The following is a 21472-nucleotide window of genomic DNA, read 5'->3' as shown; positions in this document are numbered from 1 at the left end:
TAGGGATAAAGAGTTGGTTGAGTGGCAGGAGACAAAAGGTGGTTACAAATGGGCACTGCTCTTCTTGGACTAATGTAATTAGTGGAGTCTCTCCAGGTTCAGTGTTGGGCCCTTACTGTTTTCAATATTTGTTAACGATATATTTATTAATGAAGTTTGCTGGTGATGCAAATATTGGCATGATGGTTAATGATAACAGTCAATGTGTTCTACTTCCACAAGACCTATAAAAATTAAGTAAGGCAGCTGAGAAGTGGCAATTGAGATTTAACATTGAGAAATACAAGATACTGTATATGTACAACAGTAAGCACAGAATAACATACCAAATAGGTGGTAGCACACTCAAAGTGTGAAGAATGAAAGAAATATATGGTTAATTGTACAGTTTTCTGAGCAATGCAGACAGGCTGCTAGGCCAGTTCATGGGGGTTTTGTCAACTTATACATGAAAGATTACAAGGACGTGATTTTTCCATTGGGATCCCAACGTTTTAGGAAAGATGTCAATCTTTTGGAATGGATACAGAGATTAACCATATTAGTTAAGGACACAAAAGGATATGCTTACCATGAAAGACTTCAGTTCTGCAAATTGCAACACTCAGAAACTATGCGTCTGCACATGTGAGGTGACCTGATTTGTGTTTAATGGTTTAAATGGATTGCATAAACTGATGACATTCTTACTCTTTCTCAGAGAACATACACACAAGGGACCACAAATTGAAAAAGGATGGCCACAGGGCAGATATGTAAAAATTTGCTTTAAGCCAAAGTCAGTTTTTGGAACAAAAATCAGTGGGATGGTAGGGGCTTTTTTTTTTTTAGCTGATGCTGTATATGCTAATATTTCAATTGTAAACATTAAGTGGCTCAATTAGTTGCCCTTGGGCTACGGTTGCATGGCTTTTTTCTCCAAGAAACTCGGATTTTTTATTCTTCAAAACTGGTGTAGATTAAAGAATTAACTTACGTACCAAGGCCTTATTATTTTCCCACCCCCCGGAAATACTGAAAATCCGGCCATAAAATAACCCACCCTTTGCATAATACGACCCCCCCCTTCCGATTTAATATACAAAAAAGTGAAGTTATATAAGGAGAAAAACTAAATACAAACTGCTTTCATAACCCACTGCAAATTCGGTACTGCAGGGGGAATCAGAACCGGCTTTCCTATATATTACTTTGCTTCGGCTAAACGACAGGGGACGAGCAGAACCGCTCTGAAGGTCATCAATTGTTAATTTAGATATTAAAAGTCATGGTTGGAATCAAACTTTTATAGGAAGTAGTGCTTTTATCCAGGCTTCCATTATTATTATATCCCTATTTAATTTTATTACTGTAAATAAAATTTCTGAATTCAAAGCAGAATTCACAAATTCTCCGCCAGTAATTATCCTGTAAATGAAATTCTCAGATGTCCAAGGACGAATACTCTCACCTGTACTTCTGAAATCTTTCAGGATCATCTTTGAACATTTGTGGCATATTTAGCTTACTGTGTTTTTCATCATAGTAAGCTTTTAGCCTCTGGTAAGAAGGATCTTCCAAAAGTGTAGATGCCTGCTGAAAGGGCATTATTGCAAATCAAAAGTCGGAACTACAAAATCAGCTTCTTACACCAACGGTGAAATCTGACGATAGGTGACCTTGCTTACCAACTTCCTGTAAAAATACATCCGGTAAAAAGCCACACCGTGACACTTATTTCCATAATACATTATTTAAAAGGTACTGTATGTTGCATAACGAAACTCTGGTTGAACCGGTCTTGTGAATATAACTATTAAATTTATTTCTGTTGCACTTAAAAAAAAAAAAAAAACAAGTTTCATAAAAAAAGTCTGCGTTAAATTTAGTTTAACTGCAGAGTAGTGGATATTGTACAGAGTAGTAAAATAGTAGGTATTTCTCTTAGTACCAGATCCCAAACTACTGAGATATACGGACCCTTCAAAAATAAAAGTTCGCGGACCCCTACACACACATATATACAGTATATATATATTTTACTAGATATCCCTTCTGAACGTTTCGCGGACCCCAGTTTGGGAAACACTGTCCTAGTACACAGTAATTTGTGACAAGTTACTGCGTTACAAGATGACTGGTCTTCTCAGTGACTACTCAAGTTTTCGTTTTTACATTTTATGATATATACACGTTAGAGCCTACAAAGCTAACTATTTGTGTTTTAGTACTTACTTGCTAAAAAGAGTCATGTTTTGAAATAGAAAATTTCCTAAATAGGTTTTAATTTGCTAAACAGGTCATTAATTAATTTAGCATAATTTTAAAAGTTATTACAACAAAAGGAAAGAAGTATAAAAGTCAATTTCAATATTTTAATCTTTTTTTTTTTTTTTTAGTAAAATATCAAAATAACCACAAATGCTATTAGTAGTGAAGCAATAAGTTATATTTTTTAATAAATTATTTTTTTTAGCAAAATAAAATGGATAAAACAGACTAGATTTTTTGGTTGCAGTCAGATGCTCTTAATCAGGATTATCTGAGTGCATTATATTCAGAGCTGATGTTCCTAGTCAAGAATCTATTCCTCTGTTTAAAAAAAAAAAAAAAACAATAGCTCTAAAAAGTTGCAAAACTTTTATTTAAACTTTTATGTAAACCCAGACCGCTTGTTTCTCAGATGAATGACTAAACCAGCATTTCCCAAACTTTTTTAGTCACAGAACACTTTCCATCTCACAATATATTTACGGTACACTTACGGAACACAAGTTTAGCGGGAGCCAAAGAACTGGTTGCTAATATTTTGTTACATATAATGCTCTGTGCATCAGAAGCATCTTTATTTCCAACACATGTAAAGCTGAAATTCAAATAACTGTCATCATTCTTTTGTTTTGGTCTTTTATTAGTTGGTTCCTGTTTTTTCACTTCGAATTTTTGGGGAACAAAAGGCTGCGATTGTTCATCCTCACTTTGAAGTGTAACAATACTGTGTTCGTTTTCATCGACCACAGTTGCACTATTAGAAGTACTTGCTTCTCATTTTAAAGTTTCTTTTTTCAAACACAAATCCGTGGTCATTTATTTTAATAATAATATTTCAAAATACTGATAATTATCAAAAAAAATTTATACAAGAAAGAGAGTTTAGTTATGATATCAGTTCACTTCCCCCTCTCTTTCAATCCTTGTACTCCAGGCTAAATCGCATATGAATGGCATATTAGATCACTACATTGTAACTTTTTTGTAGATGTCATTACCTCTACGTGTACTCCTCTATGCAAAAGCCCTGCCAAAATAAAGTGTTCCATGGTCTATTTGATAATTATTAGTTTATATACTAGTATATTAATAACCGAAAAAAAATAATGTTAAAAATTATAATACTACAAAAGTGATGTATACTACAAATATGCAAAATTTACTTATTTTATTATTATTTTTTTAATTATTAATTACGATTTTTCACAGAACACAGTTTGGAAAAAGCTGGACTAAACAAACTGCTTTATTTATAGCTGACTATAACTTGCATTACCCCACAAATGATTGGAAATAATAGCCCAATATCATTTGAAGATACTAAGACGGATTCAACTCAAGACCCACAGCAAAAGCACACACACACAAACACAAAAAAGATTTTAAAAAATGTGCAAAATTTATGTAAACCACGACCACTTGTCTTTCATAAGGTTAAAACTGCTTTATAGTTGATCCATATAACATGCATCCCACAACAAGTGATTGGAAACAATATAGAGAATCACTTGTTGTGGATTACTGAGGATTGAACTCAAGACTCTCAGTAAAGTGCAAGAGTATTCAAAATATTTCCCTTACAAATGACTGATCCATAGTTAAGGGTAAACTATTTTCCCATCTCACTGATTTATTCATTCCAAATGTTTGTCTAGTTCTCTCTTGAATTAATTTAAGCTATCAACTTCCACAACAACAGATGGAAGTCTGTTCCAGCAATCAACTACCTGATACCCCAAAAGCAACTGCTTGAATTTCACCAAACTTTTCCATTGAATTTGTCTATAGATGGGTAACATAAGCCAGTTTTCACCAGTGGATCAACACTGACAGAATCCACTGGTGATATTTGTGATTATTGATCAGATGGAAGGTTTCTAGATAGTTTAGGAGTTGTCATTTAGTGGATTCTCCATTACTTTAGAAAGCGTAGAAGTGCAGTAGGACAATAACTGGATGGAAGTGAATTGTCACCCTTTTTAGGAACTAGTTAGATATAAGCAAATTTCAAGAAGAAGGAAAAACACCAGTGGGATAAGAAAGTTTAAAAAGGTGACAGAAGAGGAGTAAGCTCAGGAGCAGAAGTTTTGAGAACAAGTGAAGAAATACCATTAGGACCTGGGGCTTTCTTGGCATAAAAAGTGTTCAAAATTCTTCTGACATCCTTTGACAGAAGACCACAGGAAGCATTGAATGGAGTGTACTGGAAATGGTAGAAGGTGGTTCCCCAAGATATCATCAATACAAGAGTTGGAAGAAAGGGACGATGCTAGCAGCTCAGCTTTATCTGTAGTTGAGGTGGCAAAAGAACTATCAGGTTTCATCACAGGTGGGAGTAGAGATGGGCAAATGTTGCAGCCAATGCTTTGGCAAGAGATCAGAATGCCACTTCACTAATGTTTGGACAAGAAGGAAGTTTTGTACTCTTAGCCTGATTGCTGATATAACTTCCTGCTAACTGAATGTGTCACTGCTTGCTGACTCATTATGCCTCATAACAGTTCAGAAATTCAAGAAGACATACAACTATATCCACTCTTCTCATATTCTTTCCCACCTCCAAAAGGTACTGATCAGCTAACCCTTAAATTTCACAAAGTTGTCAACCCCCACCAATCAAGGAGGCAGTTTATTCCAGTGATTAACACCACACTCACCAAACAATTAATACAAATAGTTTGTATTTATGTTCTTGGTTTTTGTGTCCCATTTCACTGAGAAAATTCTTTACTCACTTTGCCTTTCCTCTCTGAGTACTTTATATACCTCAATCAGACCTCCTCCCACTAAGATGCCTAGTTTCAGAACTTTATAACCTACAACTTTTTAGCTTTTCTTCATATCCCCTTTTCTATTCTCACTAGATTAGCACTACTAATCTCTTAAATGCTACCTTCAAACCTGAACATAGTATTCAAAATGTGATTTCATCAGTGCTTAATTTAAATTTATGGAACCAGTCCGAACTTTTGGAAAATTCATCTTGTAGTTTTCTTCACCTGCTTTGAGAACATTGACAATACATTTAGCTTTCTGTGTTATCAGATTGGAATTTACATTAATTTCCTTAGTTTGCTGATCAGAAATCCACATCAGTAATAATTTCAATATTTTCTCTAATTTTATGTTATTTTCATTTTTGTCTATCAATTTCCCTGGTTCTTAATCATTACTTATTACTAATTTGGGAATTACTAATTTTGCATGATTTTTATTTTTGGCCATCAACTACAATTGTTCTTAACATTGTAGATGATATTCCACAGTCTCATCCAATATTGGCAACTAACTGCTAGCTTCAAAATTACCAATTTCTAATTTTGTTTCCAAAGTGGGAGCTAATTTTGGCCTCTTAGCTTTTTATTTTGCTCTTGGACACTGAGTGTGTTGCAAAAATAAAGTAAATAAGGCACAGAATTAGCACTGGTTTCAGAATGGTTAGGCCACACCTTGAGTACTTGCATACAGGTCTGGAGACCTCATTTTAGGAGGGATGTAGAGTTGCCAGTTGCCTAAGTAACATACAATGAATATGTTACTCAGGCAACTAGCAACTTTGCAAGGTAGCAAATATAACCTTCCCTATACCCTTGTTTAAAAATCAAAAAAGTGAATGAAACAGGAAATAAATTATCATTGCTCCCCTTTTGCACTGTGTGCTCATCTCTTTTTTAATTTTTAAAGCCTGCAGGTATATTATGCTATTCCCACAAGGCTATCTGGGTAACAGTAATTCCAGATTAATGTACTGCTGTGGTACTACACTCAGGTAGTAGAAAATGAAAAAGACCTGGGATAATTATGCAGTCAGATCTCTGAACAGTGCAAACAGGCTGCCAGGACAGTTCTTGGGGTTTTGTCAATGATATACATAAACTTTGCTAGCAGGGATAAGAAGTGATTATCCCATTGTACAAGGCAGTGGTTAGACCATCAGGCTGATGCTGAATAAGCTTGCTTTCTTGCATCATATGCCTCTACTAATGCTAATGCTAATGCTAAGGCACCTGGGGGTGGATGGGATCTATCCAGTTATATTAAAGGAGGCAGCAAAGGAGGTAAGCAAACCCCTAGCCATAATTATGAGAGCTTCTTTGGACTCAGGGGAGGTACCCATAGACTGGAGATGTGCAAATGTAACCCCAATTCACAAAGGAGGATCAAAGGCTGACACAAGTAATTATAGACCTGTTAGTTTAACTTCAGTTCCATGTAAATTAATGGAGGCACTGGTTAAAGAAGCACTGCAGGATCATCTAGACAAGAATTCAGTTATAGCTCAGACGCAGCATGGTTTTTTTAAGGGCAGGTCTTGCCTGACCAATTTGATTGGATACTATGATGTAGTCACAAAAGAACTGGATGCAGGGAATAACTTTGATATTATATATTTGGATCTTAGAAAGGCTTTTGATACTGTTGCACATGGAAGACTGCTGCACAAATTGGAGCAGTGTGGCACTGGAGGCAAATTGCTGCTATGGATAAGGGGATGGTTGAGTGGCAGAGGACAGAGAATGGTAATCAATGGACACTGCTCAACATGGACTAATGTTATTAGTGGAGTTCCTCAGGGTTCAGTGTTGGGTCCGTTGTTGTTTTCGGTGTTTATGAATGATATTGATGATGGGATATCAAGTTTAATGTCCAAGTTTGCAGATGATACAAAGGTTGGCAGGGTTGTTAAGGACACCACTGACGCTATGCTGCTGCAACAGGATCTGGAAAGGTTGAACAGATGGGCTGAGAGGTGGCAAATGAAGTTTAACATTGACAAATGTAAAGTACTACATATGGGAAACAGTAACCCCAGAGCAACGTATCACCTCTGCGGTACTACACTGACAGTGGTGGAGAATGAAAAGGACCTGGGGGTAATTGTGCAGGCAGATATGAAGTTCTCTGAGCAGTGCAGACGAGCTGCAAGAGTAGCTCATGGTGTCTTGTCAATGATATATAGGAATTTTTCTAGCAGGGATAAGGAGGTGATTATTCCCTTGTATAAGGCAATGGTTAGGCCACATCTTGAGTACTGTATACAGGTCTGGAAGCCTCATTTCAAGAAGGATGTAGAGCTGCTGGAACGGGTACAGAGAAGGGCAACAAGATTAGCGAATGGAACAAAGGGTTGCTCTTACGAAGATAGGCTTAAGTTTTGCAAATTACAGTGTCTGGAGACTAGACACCGGAGAGGTGATCTGATAGAGGTGTATAAAGCCTTGAATGGTTTGAGCATGCTCAATGCTGATGGGATTCTGTCTCTTGCTCAGAATAATCACCTGAGAAGGCATAAATTCAAATTGAGGAAAGACAGATGTAGGATAGATGTGCGGAAATTTGCCTTTAGCCAGCAGGTAGTTGGTTGGTGGACCAGACTTCCATCCCTTGTTGTGGAAGTTGATAGCCTAAATAAATTTAAGGCTCAGTTGTGCAGGTATTTTGAACGAATGGAGCGGTGAAGTGGAAGTTTTTTTTTTTTTTTTTTTTGGCTGATGCTGCATAAGCTTGCTTTCTTGCATTATATGCCTCTACTAATGCTAATGCTAAACTTGTTACCTTACAAACTATGATACTTATTTGTGTGATAATGTACGTTCATTAAATTTTCTTCCGCTTCATCGCTGCTAAGCACAATCTCTTCTGTAGCATCTAGATTTCGTGTACCTTCTGCTCTTTAAAAGTCACGAACTGCACTCTTCGAAGTCAGTTATTTTTTATGGTCTCAAAGTAGCACAAGTTCAATAGCACAGAAACCCAGGGATCTCCCAAAAAAATACAGTGGATCCCCGCTTTAAATGATGCATGAAAATCGGAAGAATATTTTCCAGTTAGCAAAATAAAAATTAATTTACACTTACGTACATAACTTAATTAATACGTACTGTAATATGTACATACTAATTGATATTTCTGTTCACTGATTTTTTTTTAGTTGTAAAATTTAAAACAGTATTTAATTAATAACAAAGAACACGGCATGCACAAGTTGCAACAAACAGATACGGAGTAATGAGTTTCTGAGGGGCTCGCATCTGGTGAGTATGGGCTTGGCACACTCAGGGTCCTGAGCTGGATATCATCATTCTTCTCTCTCTCTCTCTCTCTCGGTGATTCCCTTCTACTTCTCTTTCTCTCTCTTTCTCAGTGGTAATTCACAGATTTTTTTTTTTTGGCTGGTGCAGCATAAGCCTCAGGCTTTCTAGCACCATATGGCTAATAATTATAATAATATGATTGAATATTTCATGGAAGGAGAAACACATTTCACCACAATAATGTTGTTGTTATTTGGTTTTTAGGAGCATTAGCAACTAAGGCCATATTGCTCCGGGGATATGCGGTGGTCATTCCCTGACCTTTGCGCATCCTCCGTATTTGGTGGTCACAGGCTCGAACCTCGGTCCAATCAAGAAGCGTGTGCTATGCACTGCCACTCCTGCCCACCTGGCTATGGAGGCACCCCACAATAATGTGAAAACCTACAAAATTGCAGCTGTCAGTACTATAGCAATTGCAAGAAGACCAAGTTTACTACCTATTTATAATTGACTACACTAACAAAAAAAGACCAATAAACTGGAACCTGCAAATTGTTTTTATTGTTTTATGGGCATGACCTCCAGAAATGTGTTTTAGAAAAATATCACAAAGGTGATAACAACTAGTGAGTCAACAGCAGGGATTCACAAAAAGGAATGGAAACATTGAAAATTACATCTAAATAATAGCAATGTTTTTCCAGCACAAAAGCTCAAAAATACTGCATTATGCGAGATTTCCAGCAATTCTCAAACCGTGTTACAGCGAAACCTTGTTGTAGAAGTACCGTGTTATACGGGGGGTTGCCTGTATATACACAGTCAGTGATCACTTAATTATGACCACCCTATTGATAATGGACTATGCCACATTGCTCACAGTATAAAAAGCCTCGTACACTAGAGCAGTGGTAATTTGCATCTCGTCATGCAAATCAAAGTAGTATAAAAAGTTGAACAGCTTTACACACTACAGCAGTGGTAATTTGCATCTGGTTGGGCAATTCACAGCATGCTGAACAGGTCAAACCACCTCCCACCAACAGAAATGTAAAGGATTATGCAAGTGATCTACTTTTGAGCCCATCACTGTGCAACGATTGACATCACAATACAATATGGGGAATGCAAGAACAATATCCCAAATGATGATGATGCACTGGACACTCAGACATATGTGGAGGACTGGAAATGAATATAATGGTCAGATGAGTCCAAATATTTGGTGCAACATGCTGATAGATACCTTCATGTGTGGCACAAGCAATACGAGTCCATGGACTCTTCGTGCACGGTGGCAGTGGTTGCTTTTATGAAGTGTGCTTTTCTGGCAAGAACTAGGAACCCTGGTGTGTATGGACCAATGTTTCACTGATGAAGTCTACTGGCAGCTCTTATGAGACCATATTGCATTTTTACCCAGGCAGAAATAGGATGTTCCAAGATGATAATGGACTGCGCAAGTGGTTTGAGGAACACAGCGAAGATATTGGCCTCCAAATTTGCCTGACCTCAGTCTCATCGAACACCTGTGGGATGTTTGATATATTATATATATAATATATAATGCTAAAGAGAGGATGCAATGGTGGTATAAGGAGAACACAAACTAGACACTTGAATGGAAATATATTTTCACAAAAATTATCATTCACACTTTTTTGAACATCAGGTGAGAGTTTACATTTGACAAATGCCAAAGGAATCATCATCCTGACTGTCCTGTGCCAACTGACAAACATGGAGGAGCATAAAAAATGGTTTAAGCAGCAATATCTTGATATTCTCTAGGTCCTAGCATCACCCTCAATGGGCAAATTATTGCCACTGATTACCTTGATATTCTGAGTGTCCAGGTTCATTCCATGGTGCAAACATTGTTTCTCACAAACAATGCCATGTTTCAAGATGATAATGCACTCCAATACATACAACCAGAGGTGTACATACAACCAAATGGTTTGAGGAGGATGAAACCGAGGCTAAGCATCTCCTATGACTTGCACAATCACCAGACTTATTATTATTATGATTATTAGCCATATGGTGCAAGGAAGCCTGAGGCTTATGCTGCACCAGACAAAAAAAAAAAAAATTTCTGAATTACCCAAAGAGAGAGAGAGAGAGAGAGAGATAGAAGGGAATCACCAAGAAAGAGAAGAATGATGATATCCAGCTCAGGACCTAAATGTTATTGAGCCACTATGGACATATTTTGAGAAGAGAGCTTGAAAAATGTCCCTCCATGTAGAATGGTCCAGTATTACTGGACATTTCAAGATTTTGAAACTATAACACATTAGAATACAAGCTGTTTTAAAAGTAAAAGGTGGCCTATTGCCATATTAGTGCGTATGTGTAACTCTTATCAGAGGTTTTCATTATTTTGTCCATCACCTGTATAGATATAACAGGTTATATCTTTATATATAACAGGTTTTTTATTTATTTTATTTTTTTACTGACTGATTCCCAGATGAGAAGAATTACTTTGAGTTCCCACAAATATATCTTGAGTAACATTTTACAAAAGTGGCTTCTGTGCTTCAAAAAGCATAAGATTTCTGAACCTGAAAGCTCACTGAAGTATATTACTGCTTCAGCACTGGGCTTAAATGTAAGTTTCTTTTTCACAGATTTTATTAATAGAATTATTTTTTCAATTTGATTATTCATATATAGGTAAATAATTAATATGTGTACTATTCATTTACTTTTTTTACTGATGGAAGTGAAACACAATGAACATTGTTAAGTAAAATGTAATCACTGCTTAAGTGGAAAATTAAGCAGTGATTAGTTGATTACTTTCATCGACACACAATTCATATTTATCATTATGTTATATTTTTTAACAAATCAGATCTATAACTGAGATTTAAAAAGTCAGATGCATTTTAAAACACATCAACACTGAGATGATGAAAGTTTCTCTGAGGGCAGTATCTAATTCACAAAAATTTAAAATTGATATAACGAACATATAAAATAACAAAATATAATAAATTGTTCTAATCTTTATTCTGACTACCTGAAATATTTTTCACATTAATCTCCCAATGCAAAAACAGTAGTAACCTCTACTGTGAATCTGCATCCTTATATGAGTTATTTCCCTAACGTTCTTAGCCTAGTATTCATATTAGCCATATAGTGGAAGAAATTTTTATTTTATTTTGCTATATTTTTATTTAGCCACATAGAGCAAGGAATATTTTATTTTATTTTGCCAGTGGATCAAAAGCTGATAGCTTTTGCTCCACTGGCAAAATAAAATAAATAACTAAATAAAAAAAAAAAGGAAAATAAACCTTTGTTTCCCTGCTCACATAGGTAATTATCCACATGACATTTGAATTTTCTCAAGCTGTCAGCTTCAACTACTCACAGAAATAACTTATTCCAGTAATTAACAACATGCTGCCCAAAAGAAAACTTCCTACAATCCAGTTTAAATTTATTTTCCTGTAATTTGAATTTATGGCCCCTAGTTTTGAAATCATTAATAACAGTGAAAATTTTGCCTCACTCATTCCCCCACCCCCAATATTCCTGGTTTCGAAGCTGTATAGCTCACATGCAAAGTCATTCATCATATGTGTGCCCTTTTTGCAGATCTTACCAAGTGGGTTGCCTCTTTATAAATCATTTCGAGAAGTTCAATGCCTTTTTTTTAGGTGTGGTCTCCATACTTTGACATAGTATTTCTAGTGTGGTCTTACAATTTACCTTATACACTGGGATTATGGCCTCCCTATTTCTATAGGAGCAAATCAATTTCTCTTACTGGCTATCTTGGAAAAACATTGGAAAAAATTTTACCACAACCAGCTTAAGTGGTCTCTGGAATCACAATCACTAATGAGCAAAAATCAGTATTGATTTCAGAAAAACAAATTGCCCTTGGATCCCAAGGTCAAAATTGAGGCAAACATCTGGAATGCCTCGATTATAAAAGACTATCCAGTCATCTCAATATCCAAAAGGCATTTGACACCACATAGCATTTTGCTGTTCTTCAAGATCTACACATGCATGGCTTATGTGTAGATCATTTGCCATTTCTAATGCATAACTTTCTTCAAACCTATACTTTTTTAGGTTCATTATCAAAACACCCTCTGCAATCTTCCACCAAGAAGGAGTTCCACGTGGTTCAGTTCTCAGTGCTACATTTTTCACCATCGGAATAAACCAAATGACCAAAAACATTTATAATACTATCGAAACATATATGCTGATGACCTTACTATGCCAGTCCCAAAACTCAATGACAACTCCAAAACACAATCAATGAAATAGAGCTGTGGGTGTCACAGAATGGCCCTCGCCTCTCCGAGCAGAAAACTATTGCAATACATTTTTGTAAAAAAAAAAAAAAAAAAAAACTCCCTGAACCTGAAAATAAATTAATATCCTTAGATATTAATATGTTTTCAGGTTCAGGGTGGTTTTAGAGTAATCTCAGCCATGATATGGTGTGTTAATAGATATACTCTACTTCACTTGTACCATATGCTTATCAGATATCAACTAGACTATGGTGCTCCTGTATATGACTCTGCTAGAAAAAAGTACCTCATTAGGTACATCATGGATCGCCCTTCGAGCTTTCTGGATGTCCCCAGTTCAAAGTAAAGCTTATATGTAGTATCAAATGAACCACTGCTTCATCTCAAAATAAAAATATTAATTCTAAATTATACTGCTAAAATACAGAACCTACCAACTCATCCCATATGGTCATGTTGCTTAGACCCACAGTTAAAAGTGAACTATAGTAATAAGCCAAGGCTGCAGGAGTTAATTCAATATTGGAATGTACATCAAGACAACATGTTCTAAGAAACTTCTGAATTCTTAGGGCTGTATAGTCATCATCTTGTTACAACTATTTTTGTAAATGGGGAAAGTCGCCAATACCAAATATGAATAAGTAGCAGTAATCCTAGATATATTTTCTTCAAAATCATAATGTATTGGGTGTCTATGCCTTGTCTTTCCAGTGCCCGAAACATTGCCTTATGCTGTATGGCAGGGATCGGCAACCTGCGGCTCTTTGAACATGTAACTGCAGCTCTTTAACTTTTAGCCCACATGAAGCACAGTTTAAAATGGAGTTAGTGGACTTAAAAATCAAGAACATGTGGAGTGCAAGACTAAAATGCCTTAAAATTGAAATTGAGGATTTGGAAAGGCAAAAGGCTGCCCTTGCAATTCTACACAAACGGACGGTGACAGATGGGTTAGCATTAGCATTAGTAGAGGCATTTGATGCAAGAAAGCAAGCTTATGCAGCATCAGCCAAAAAAAAAAAAAAAAAAAAAAACCACTTCCACTTCACCCTTCTGTTCGTTCCAAATACCTGTCCAGCTGAGCCTTAAACTTCTTTAGGCTATCAACTTCCACGACAAGGGATGGAAGTCTGTTCCACCAACCAACCACCCGCTGGCTAAAGGCAAATTTCCGCACATCTATCCTGTATCTGTCTTTCCTCAATTTGAATTTATGCCCTCTCACATGATTATTCTGAGCGAGAGGAAGAATCCCATCAGCATTGAGCATGCTCAAACCATTCAAGGCTTTATACACCTCTATCAGATCACCTCGCTGGTGCCTAGTCTCCAGACGCTGTAATTTGCAAAACTTAAGCCTTTCTTCGTAAGAGCACCCCTTTGTTCCATTCACTAATCTTGTTGCCCTTCTCTGTACTCGTTCCAGCAGCTCTACGTCCTTCTTGAAATGAGGCCTCCAGACCTGTATACAGTACTCTAGGTGTGGCCTGACCATTGCCTAATACAAGAGAATAATCACCTCCTTATCCCTGCTAGAAAAATTCCTATATATCATTGACAATACACCATGAGCTACTCTTGCAGCCCGTCTGCGATAACTTCATATCTGCCTGCACAACCACCCCCGGGTCCCTTTCATTCTCTACCACTGTCAGTGTAGTACCACAGAGTTGATACGTTGCTCTGGGGTTGCTGTTTCCCATGTGTAGTACTTTACATTTGTCAATGTTAAACTTCATTTGCCACCTCTCAGCCCATCTGCTCAACCTTTCCAGATCCTGTTGCAGCAGCATAGTGTCAGTAGTGTCCTTGACAACCCTGCCTACCTTTGTATCGTCTGCAAACTTCGACATTAAGCTTGATATACCCTCATCAATATCATTTATGAATACAGAAAACAATAATGGACCCAACACTGAGCCCCGAGGAACTCCACTAATAACATTAGTCCACGACGAGCAGTGTCCATTGATTACCACTCTCTGTCTTGTCCCCCTCAACCACCCCTTTATCCACAGCAGCAATTTGCCTCCAGTGCCACACTGCTCCAATTTGTGCAGCAGTCTTCTATGTGCAACAGTATCAAAAGCCTTTCTAAGATCCAAGTATATAATATCAAAGTTATTCCCTGCATCCAGTTCCTTTGTGACTGCATCATAGTATCCAATCAAATTGGTCAGGCAAGACTTCCCCTTAACAAAACCATGCTGTGTCCCAGCTATAGCTGAAGTCTTGTCTAAATGATCCTGCAGTGCTTCTCTAATAGTGGCTCCATTAATTTTCCTGGAACAGAAGTTAAACTCACAGTTCTATAATTACTTGTGTCAGCCTTTGATCCTCCTTTGTGAATTGGGGTCACATTTGCACATCTCCAGTCTGTGGGTACCTCCCCTGAGTCCAAGGAAGCTCTCATAATTATGGCTAAGGGTTTGCTTACTTCCTTTGCTGCCTCTTTTAATATAACTGGATAGATCCCATCCACCCCAGGTGCCTTTCTTGTGTTTATCTTCAACAATTTCTCCTCCACTTTACTCTCAGTTATTACAAGATTCTCTAGCTTACTGCTAGAGTTGAATACACCTCTGGCTTACCCCTCGCTAAATAACTCCTCATGTGTGAATGTCGATGCAAAATATTCATTTAGTTTGTTAGCTACCTGAGCAGGATCATCAACAGTTGACCCATTGATATCAAGTGGACCAATCTGATTCATCCCCTTCCTTCTAGAGTTTACATAAGTAAAGAACTCTTTGCTGTTTTTCTTTGCATCCCTTGCCAAAGATTTCTCGTAATCTGCCTTCGCCTGCCTAACCTCCTTTGTAACTTGGTTACAGATCAACTTATATCTATCATAGGTTTCTGTGTCACGTGTTAATTTGTATGTATCCCATGCATGTTTCTTCTCTGCCATATGCCTCATCGGTTCATCTGACATCCATTTAGGCCTAAACCTTGAACAATATTTCTTAGTTGGTATGTAAAGCCTAGTAGCTTCCAAGATAAGGTCTTTGAATGCTTCCCATTTTGCATTTGCTAACATCATCAGTTGGTCCCACTGTATAGAATTTAAATACTGTCTCAGAATTGAAAAAGCAAGACCAAATTGTGTTCGATGCATGGAGTTGCTTACCCGACAAGTATATAAATTTGAAAATATTTGCATTTGGACTTCTCTCAGTGTTTTGTTTGATGTATTTCTGCAGGCAAATATTTTCAAACATGAACTATATTAAAGATAAATCAAGAAACCGTCTGAACAATGTGAGTCTCTCAGCAAGTTTAAAGATGAAAATTACAGCATGGTTGCCTGATGTTGAGAGCTCGCTCAAGAAGTTCAGCAGCAAAAGCCAATTAATTCATACCTAATTGGATGTTTGTTATATTTTTCAGTATTAATAAATAATATTTCAAAATATATTTTTAATAAAACACGTTTCCACTCTATTGCATTTCTTAAAAAAAACTTCCCCTTCCCCCAGATTGAACTGAGGTGCGGCTCTTTGGATTCTCTTTTTTCTTTTAAATTAGATCAACAATGGCGCTTCACTCAAAAAAGGTTGCAGTCCCCAGCGGATCTCACTTCCCCTCTTACAGCAGCGAGAGGATCAGAGTGGAAGCAGAAGGTGCTAAGAATCTCTGGGTATGACGAGGCTGCCATGCATGGAAACTGAACTTGGCCTGTTACAACGTAAGATCGCTCATCGGTGAAGACAGGATATAGCATCAAATGCCTTTTCATATTCCAAAAATGCCAGACTTAATGGTGTTTTATATTCATTTGCTTTCTCCATTAGCTGTGATATTACGTGAAGGTTATTCATAGTTGAGAATCCTGTCCTAAAGCCAGCTTGCTCTTTTGGCTGATTCTCATCAAGTATTCTTTCTAATCTGTGTGATGACCCTTGTGAATAACTTGTAGATGAAACAACTGCATGCACACATATAACAACAAATTCCAAATCTGACACAACTGTAGGTGCATTTTCATGCAGCAGTCTTTCCAACTGTCACCATATCTACATCTCTCCCAGCAGATTGCACTGTGTGCACTGCTGAATTCATCATCATCAGCCATTTTCAATCCACTGCAGGACGAAGGTCGCTACAGTTCCTTGTGGTTTGTGCAATGGTCATCAATTTACTACCCACAAACTCGTGAATTTCATGTGACCACCTCCGTTGTTCTCTTCCAGGTTTTCTTTTAGCTCCTCTTGGGTACCATTCGGTTATTTTCTTAGTCCATCTGTCTTTGAGCTATGTGTCCTGCCCAAGTCCATTTCAGTTCTTTGGTTTTAATTAGAATTTCTTTTATTTGTGTTTCTCTTCTTATCCATCAGTCTGATTCTTAATATAATTAGTTCCATTCTTCACTATGAAGTTTTCAGCTTCTCTTCCATTCTTTTGGCCAAGTTTCACTTCCATAATTCATGGTGAGGAGTATACATTGGTTTGTTATTTTACGTTTCAGACAAATTGAGATATTTGTCCTCAGTATGTGTGACTATATTTCCTGAATGCTATGCATCTGAAATTTATTCTTCTCTTGACTTCCAGCCATTTATCATTATTACAGATAATGACTTGTCCCAGGTAAGTATATCAATCCACCTTTTCAATTACTGCTCCTTCAATGATTATATCCCTTTCTGTGGCATACTTGTTCATCATTACTTTTGTTTTAGCCATATTTATCTTTAGTCCTAAATCCTTAATAACTCTGCATAACTGATTAAGATTTCCCTCTTATTCTTTGGGACCCTCAGTCCCCAGCAGATCTCACTCCCCCTCTTATGGCAGCAAGAGGAGATCAGAGTGGAAGCAGAGGTGCTAAGAATCTCTGGGTACGACAAGGCTGCCATGCATGGAAACTGAACTTGGCCTGTTACAACGTAAGACTAATCTTCTGAAAGTTTCTTCTAAGGCAGCAATAAAGAACTTCGGAGATATTGTGTCTCCTTGTTGAACTTCTTTCTCGATTTTAAATTTCTTACTGTCTTTGTCTGGTCTAATAAAGGAGGTAGAATTCTCATATATTTTCTTCAAAACCATAATGTATGAGGTGTCTATGCCTTGTCTTTTCAGTGCCCGAAACATTGCCCTGTGCTGTATGGAATCAAATGCCTTTTCATATTCCAAAAATGCCAGGCGTAATGGTGTTTTATATTCATTTGCTTTCTCCATTAGCTGTGATATTACATGAAGGTGATTCACAGTTGAGAATCCTGTCCTAAAGCCAGCTTGCTCTTTTGGCTGATTCTCATCAAATATTCTTTCTAATCTGTTAGTGATGACTCTTGTGAACAACTCGTAGATGTGAGACAACAAGCCAATTGGTCTATAATTTCCAATTTTTGATTTGTCTCCTTTCTTAAACAGCAAAATTATGATTGCATTATTCCACCCCTTAGGCATCATGCCTTTCCTAATTTATTTTGTGAAGAGTCTTGCCAGTTTCTATGTCATGTCTTTTCCTCCCAATTTTAAAAACTCTACAGTAACTTCATCGTCACCTGGGGCTTTCTGATACTCATTTTATTCAATGCATGTTCTACTTCATCAGGAAGGATATCAGGTATGTCATATTTGTTGCTAATTTGTGATCCATCATCTCCACTGCTGACATCATTCATTTGCTCCTTATATAATTCTTTATAGTAGTCTTCTACTATTTGAATTATGCCTTCTCTGCAGTGTATAAGTACGCCATCACTATTCTTCAGATTCAGTATCATTTGTCTCTCTGTATTACTGCTCATGAGGGGCTTAGAAGGGAACAGGTATTCTGTGTGTTATCAGACACTCAGTCTAAAACACTGATGGATCCAATATCTTTCTATTACAGAAGATTTAGGAGAAGTCCAGTTGGCCTGCCTCCCTAAAATCTACTCATGCACACCTTCCCGATGGTAAGTCCTGTTATGTCACTTAGGTGGGAAAGAACGTGTAGAGTGGTTCTCTTCAAGATGCCTGGTCATCGTGAAGAGGAAAAGACCAAATCCTCTGGCACATGACCGCACGATGAAACAAATGACTCTCAGTTCCCAGCAGATCTCACTCCCCCTCTTACGGCAGCAAGAGGATCAGAGTGGAAGCAGTGGGTGCTAAGAATCTCTGGGTACAACAAGGCTGCCATGCACGGAAACTGAACTTGGCCTGTTACAACGTAAGATCGCTCATCAGTGAAGACAGGATATAAGAGCTGGAAAAGGAATTAGAAAATGTGAATTGGAATATCATCAGTTTGACTGAAACAAGAAGAAAAAATGAATCACTTATAAGTTTATCAAATGGAAATCTGCTGTATACAATGGAAACAGTGAAAGGAGTGAAGGTGGAGTTGGCTTTCTGGTCCATAAAGATATAATAAACAACATTTTGGAATTCAAAAGTACATCACCAAGGATGTCAAGACTAATACTCAGGATTTCTAAGAGGTACAAGCTAAAGGTTATAATGATTTATGCACAACATGGAGCCATGATGATGAAGAGGTTGAAGAAATGAGAGTCTTCTAGATGAGCAGAAAATCTACTACACTATCATTATGGGAGACTTCAATTCTAAGGTTGGAAAGAGATAAAACAGCATAGAAAGAGGAACTATAGGAAATTTTGGAATTTTCAGAATCTCAAGGATTGTCAGTAATGAACACTTTTTTCAAGAAAAGGGTGAACAGGAAGTGGACATGGAAGAGTCCAAATGGATTAACAACTAATGAAATCGACTTCATCTTCACTAACAGAAGATATATCATGAATGATGTTACCATCCTGAACAATCCTAAATGATGTTACCATCCTGATCACTTCAAACATTTACCTTGGTAAGATGCACACTTCATATAGATGTAAGAAAAGAAAGGAAACCACTGACTCCAGTAAATAATACGAAGGTCTTTGAGATAACAGAAGAGGAGAAAAAGCAGTATGTACTGGAACTTAAGAACAAGTTTGAGCTTGTGCAGACAACTCAGGACCAAGATATCGACGAGGAATATTACAACTTTCTGAAAGTGATAAAGCCCCAAGAAACCTAAAGAAACCTATAGGTAAAAAGAAATCCAAAGAAAAAAAAATTAGTCAAGAAACACTTCTCATGATGAACTGAAGACGACAAATGAAGATCAAGATAAACACTGACAAGGAGAAAATTGAGTATACTGAGTTATGCAAAGCCATTAGAAAGAGACTCAGAGAGGACATCAGAAGATTTAACACAAAAAAAGTAGAACAAGTATTAAGGGAAAACAAAGGACTTAAATCAGCATGAGCCATGAGCAGTAATACAGAAAGACAAATGATACTGAAACTGAAGAATAGCGATGGTTTACTTATAAATAACAGAAAGGGCATAATTCAAATAGCAGAAGACTACTTATAGAGAATTATACAAAGAGTGAGGGAATGATGCCAGCAGTGGGGAAGATGGATTGCAAATTAGTAACATGTATGACATACCTGATATTCTTCCTGATGAGGTAGAACATGTATTTAAGAAAATGAAGACTCAGAAAGCTCCCAGGGGAAGATGAAGTTACTGTAGAGTTGTTAAAATTGGGAGGAAGACACATGACACAAAAACTGGCAAGACTCTTCACAAAATGTATTAGAAAAGGTGTGACACCTAAGGAGTGGAATAATGCAATCATAGTTTTGCTGCATAAGAAAGGAGATAAATCAGAAATTGGAAATTATAGCCTAATTAGCTTGTTATCCCACATTTACAAGTTGTTCACAAGAGTCATTACTAACAGATTAGAAAGAACACTTGATGAGAATCAACCGAAAGAGCAAGCTGGCTTTAGGACAGGATTCTCAACTATGGATCACCTTCACTTAATATCACAGCTAATAGAGAAAACAAATGAATATAAAACACAATTAAGCCTGGCATTTGTGGATTATGAAAAGGCATTTGACTCCATACAGCATATGGCAGTATTTCAGGCACTGGAAAGACAAGGCATATATACCCCGTTTATTATGATTTTGAAGAAAATATATGAGAACACTACCTCCTTTATTAGACTAGACAAAGACAGTAGTAAATTTAAAATTGAGAAAGGAGTTCGACAAGGAGACACAATATCTCCGAAGTTGTTTACTGCTGTCCTTGAGGAAGCGTTCAGAAGATTAGACTGGTCGCAGAAAGGAGTCAATGTGAATGGAGAGTACCTAAACCATTTACAATTTGCAAATGACATTGTGGTCATAAGCCACGATCCCAAAGAATAAGAGGAAAATCTCAATCAATTATGAACAGTTGGTAAGGATTTTGGACTAAAGATGAATATGGCTAAAACAAAAGTAATGATGAAAAAGTATGCCACAAAAAAGGAACATAATGATTGAAGGAGCAGTAATTGAAAAGGTGGAGTCATATACTTATCATGGACAAGTTATTAGCTGTAATAATGATAAATGGCTGGAAGTCAAGAGAAGAATAAATTTTGGATGGATAGCATTCAGGAAATATAGTCACATACTGAGGAGCAATATCCCAGTTTCTCTGAAACGTAAAATAATGGACCAATGGATACTCCCCACCATGACTTATGGAAGTGAAACTTGAGCACTCACCAAAAGAATGGAAGAGAAGCTAAGAACTACACAGCGAAGAAAGGAACAAATTATATTGGGAATCAGACTGTTAGATAAGAAGAGAAACACATGGATTAGGCAAAAAAACTCAAGTAAAGGACATTCTTATTAAAACTAAAGAACTAAAATGGTCTTGGGCAGGACACATAACTCAAGACATGATGACAGATGGACTAAGAAAATAACAGAATGGTACCCAAGAGGAGCTAGAAGAAAACCTGGAAGAGAGCGGCAGAGATGGATAGATGAAATTCATGAGTTTGTGTGTAGTAAATGGATGGCCATTGCA

General features: G+C 37.1%; 2 protein-coding genes across 2 annotated transcripts in view; one reads left to right on the top strand and one right to left on the bottom strand.

Moving 5' to 3' along the window:
• Pgi (glucose-6-phosphate isomerase) overlaps positions 1-1587 on the bottom strand; it is a 251466-nt gene extending 249879 nt beyond the window's left edge. Inside the window, exon 1 of the mRNA XM_090381526.1 lies at positions 1451-1587. Coding sequence (XP_090237652.1) covers positions 1451-1587 — 137 coding nt within the window. The remainder of the gene's footprint in view (positions 1-1450) is intronic.
• A 33-nt stretch (positions 1588-1620) lies between these two features.
• Positions 1621-21472, top strand: part of HemK1 (HemK methyltransferase 1) — a 105448-nt gene continuing 85596 nt past the window's right edge. Inside the window, exons 1-2 of the mRNA XM_090381527.1 lie at positions 1621-1740; positions 10765-10905. Coding sequence (XP_090237653.1) covers positions 10765-10905 — 141 coding nt within the window. The 5' untranslated portion in view covers positions 1621-1740. The remainder of the gene's footprint in view (positions 1741-10764; positions 10906-21472) is intronic.

The sequence above is a fragment of the Mastigoproctus giganteus genome, chromosome 9 (assembly GCF_048544385.1).
Source record: "Mastigoproctus giganteus isolate SK-2022 chromosome 9, ASM4854438v1, whole genome shotgun sequence".
Taxonomy (NCBI): Eukaryota; Metazoa; Arthropoda; class Arachnida; order Uropygi; family Thelyphonidae; genus Mastigoproctus; species Mastigoproctus giganteus.
This window is presented reverse-complemented; position numbering and strand designations above follow the sequence as displayed.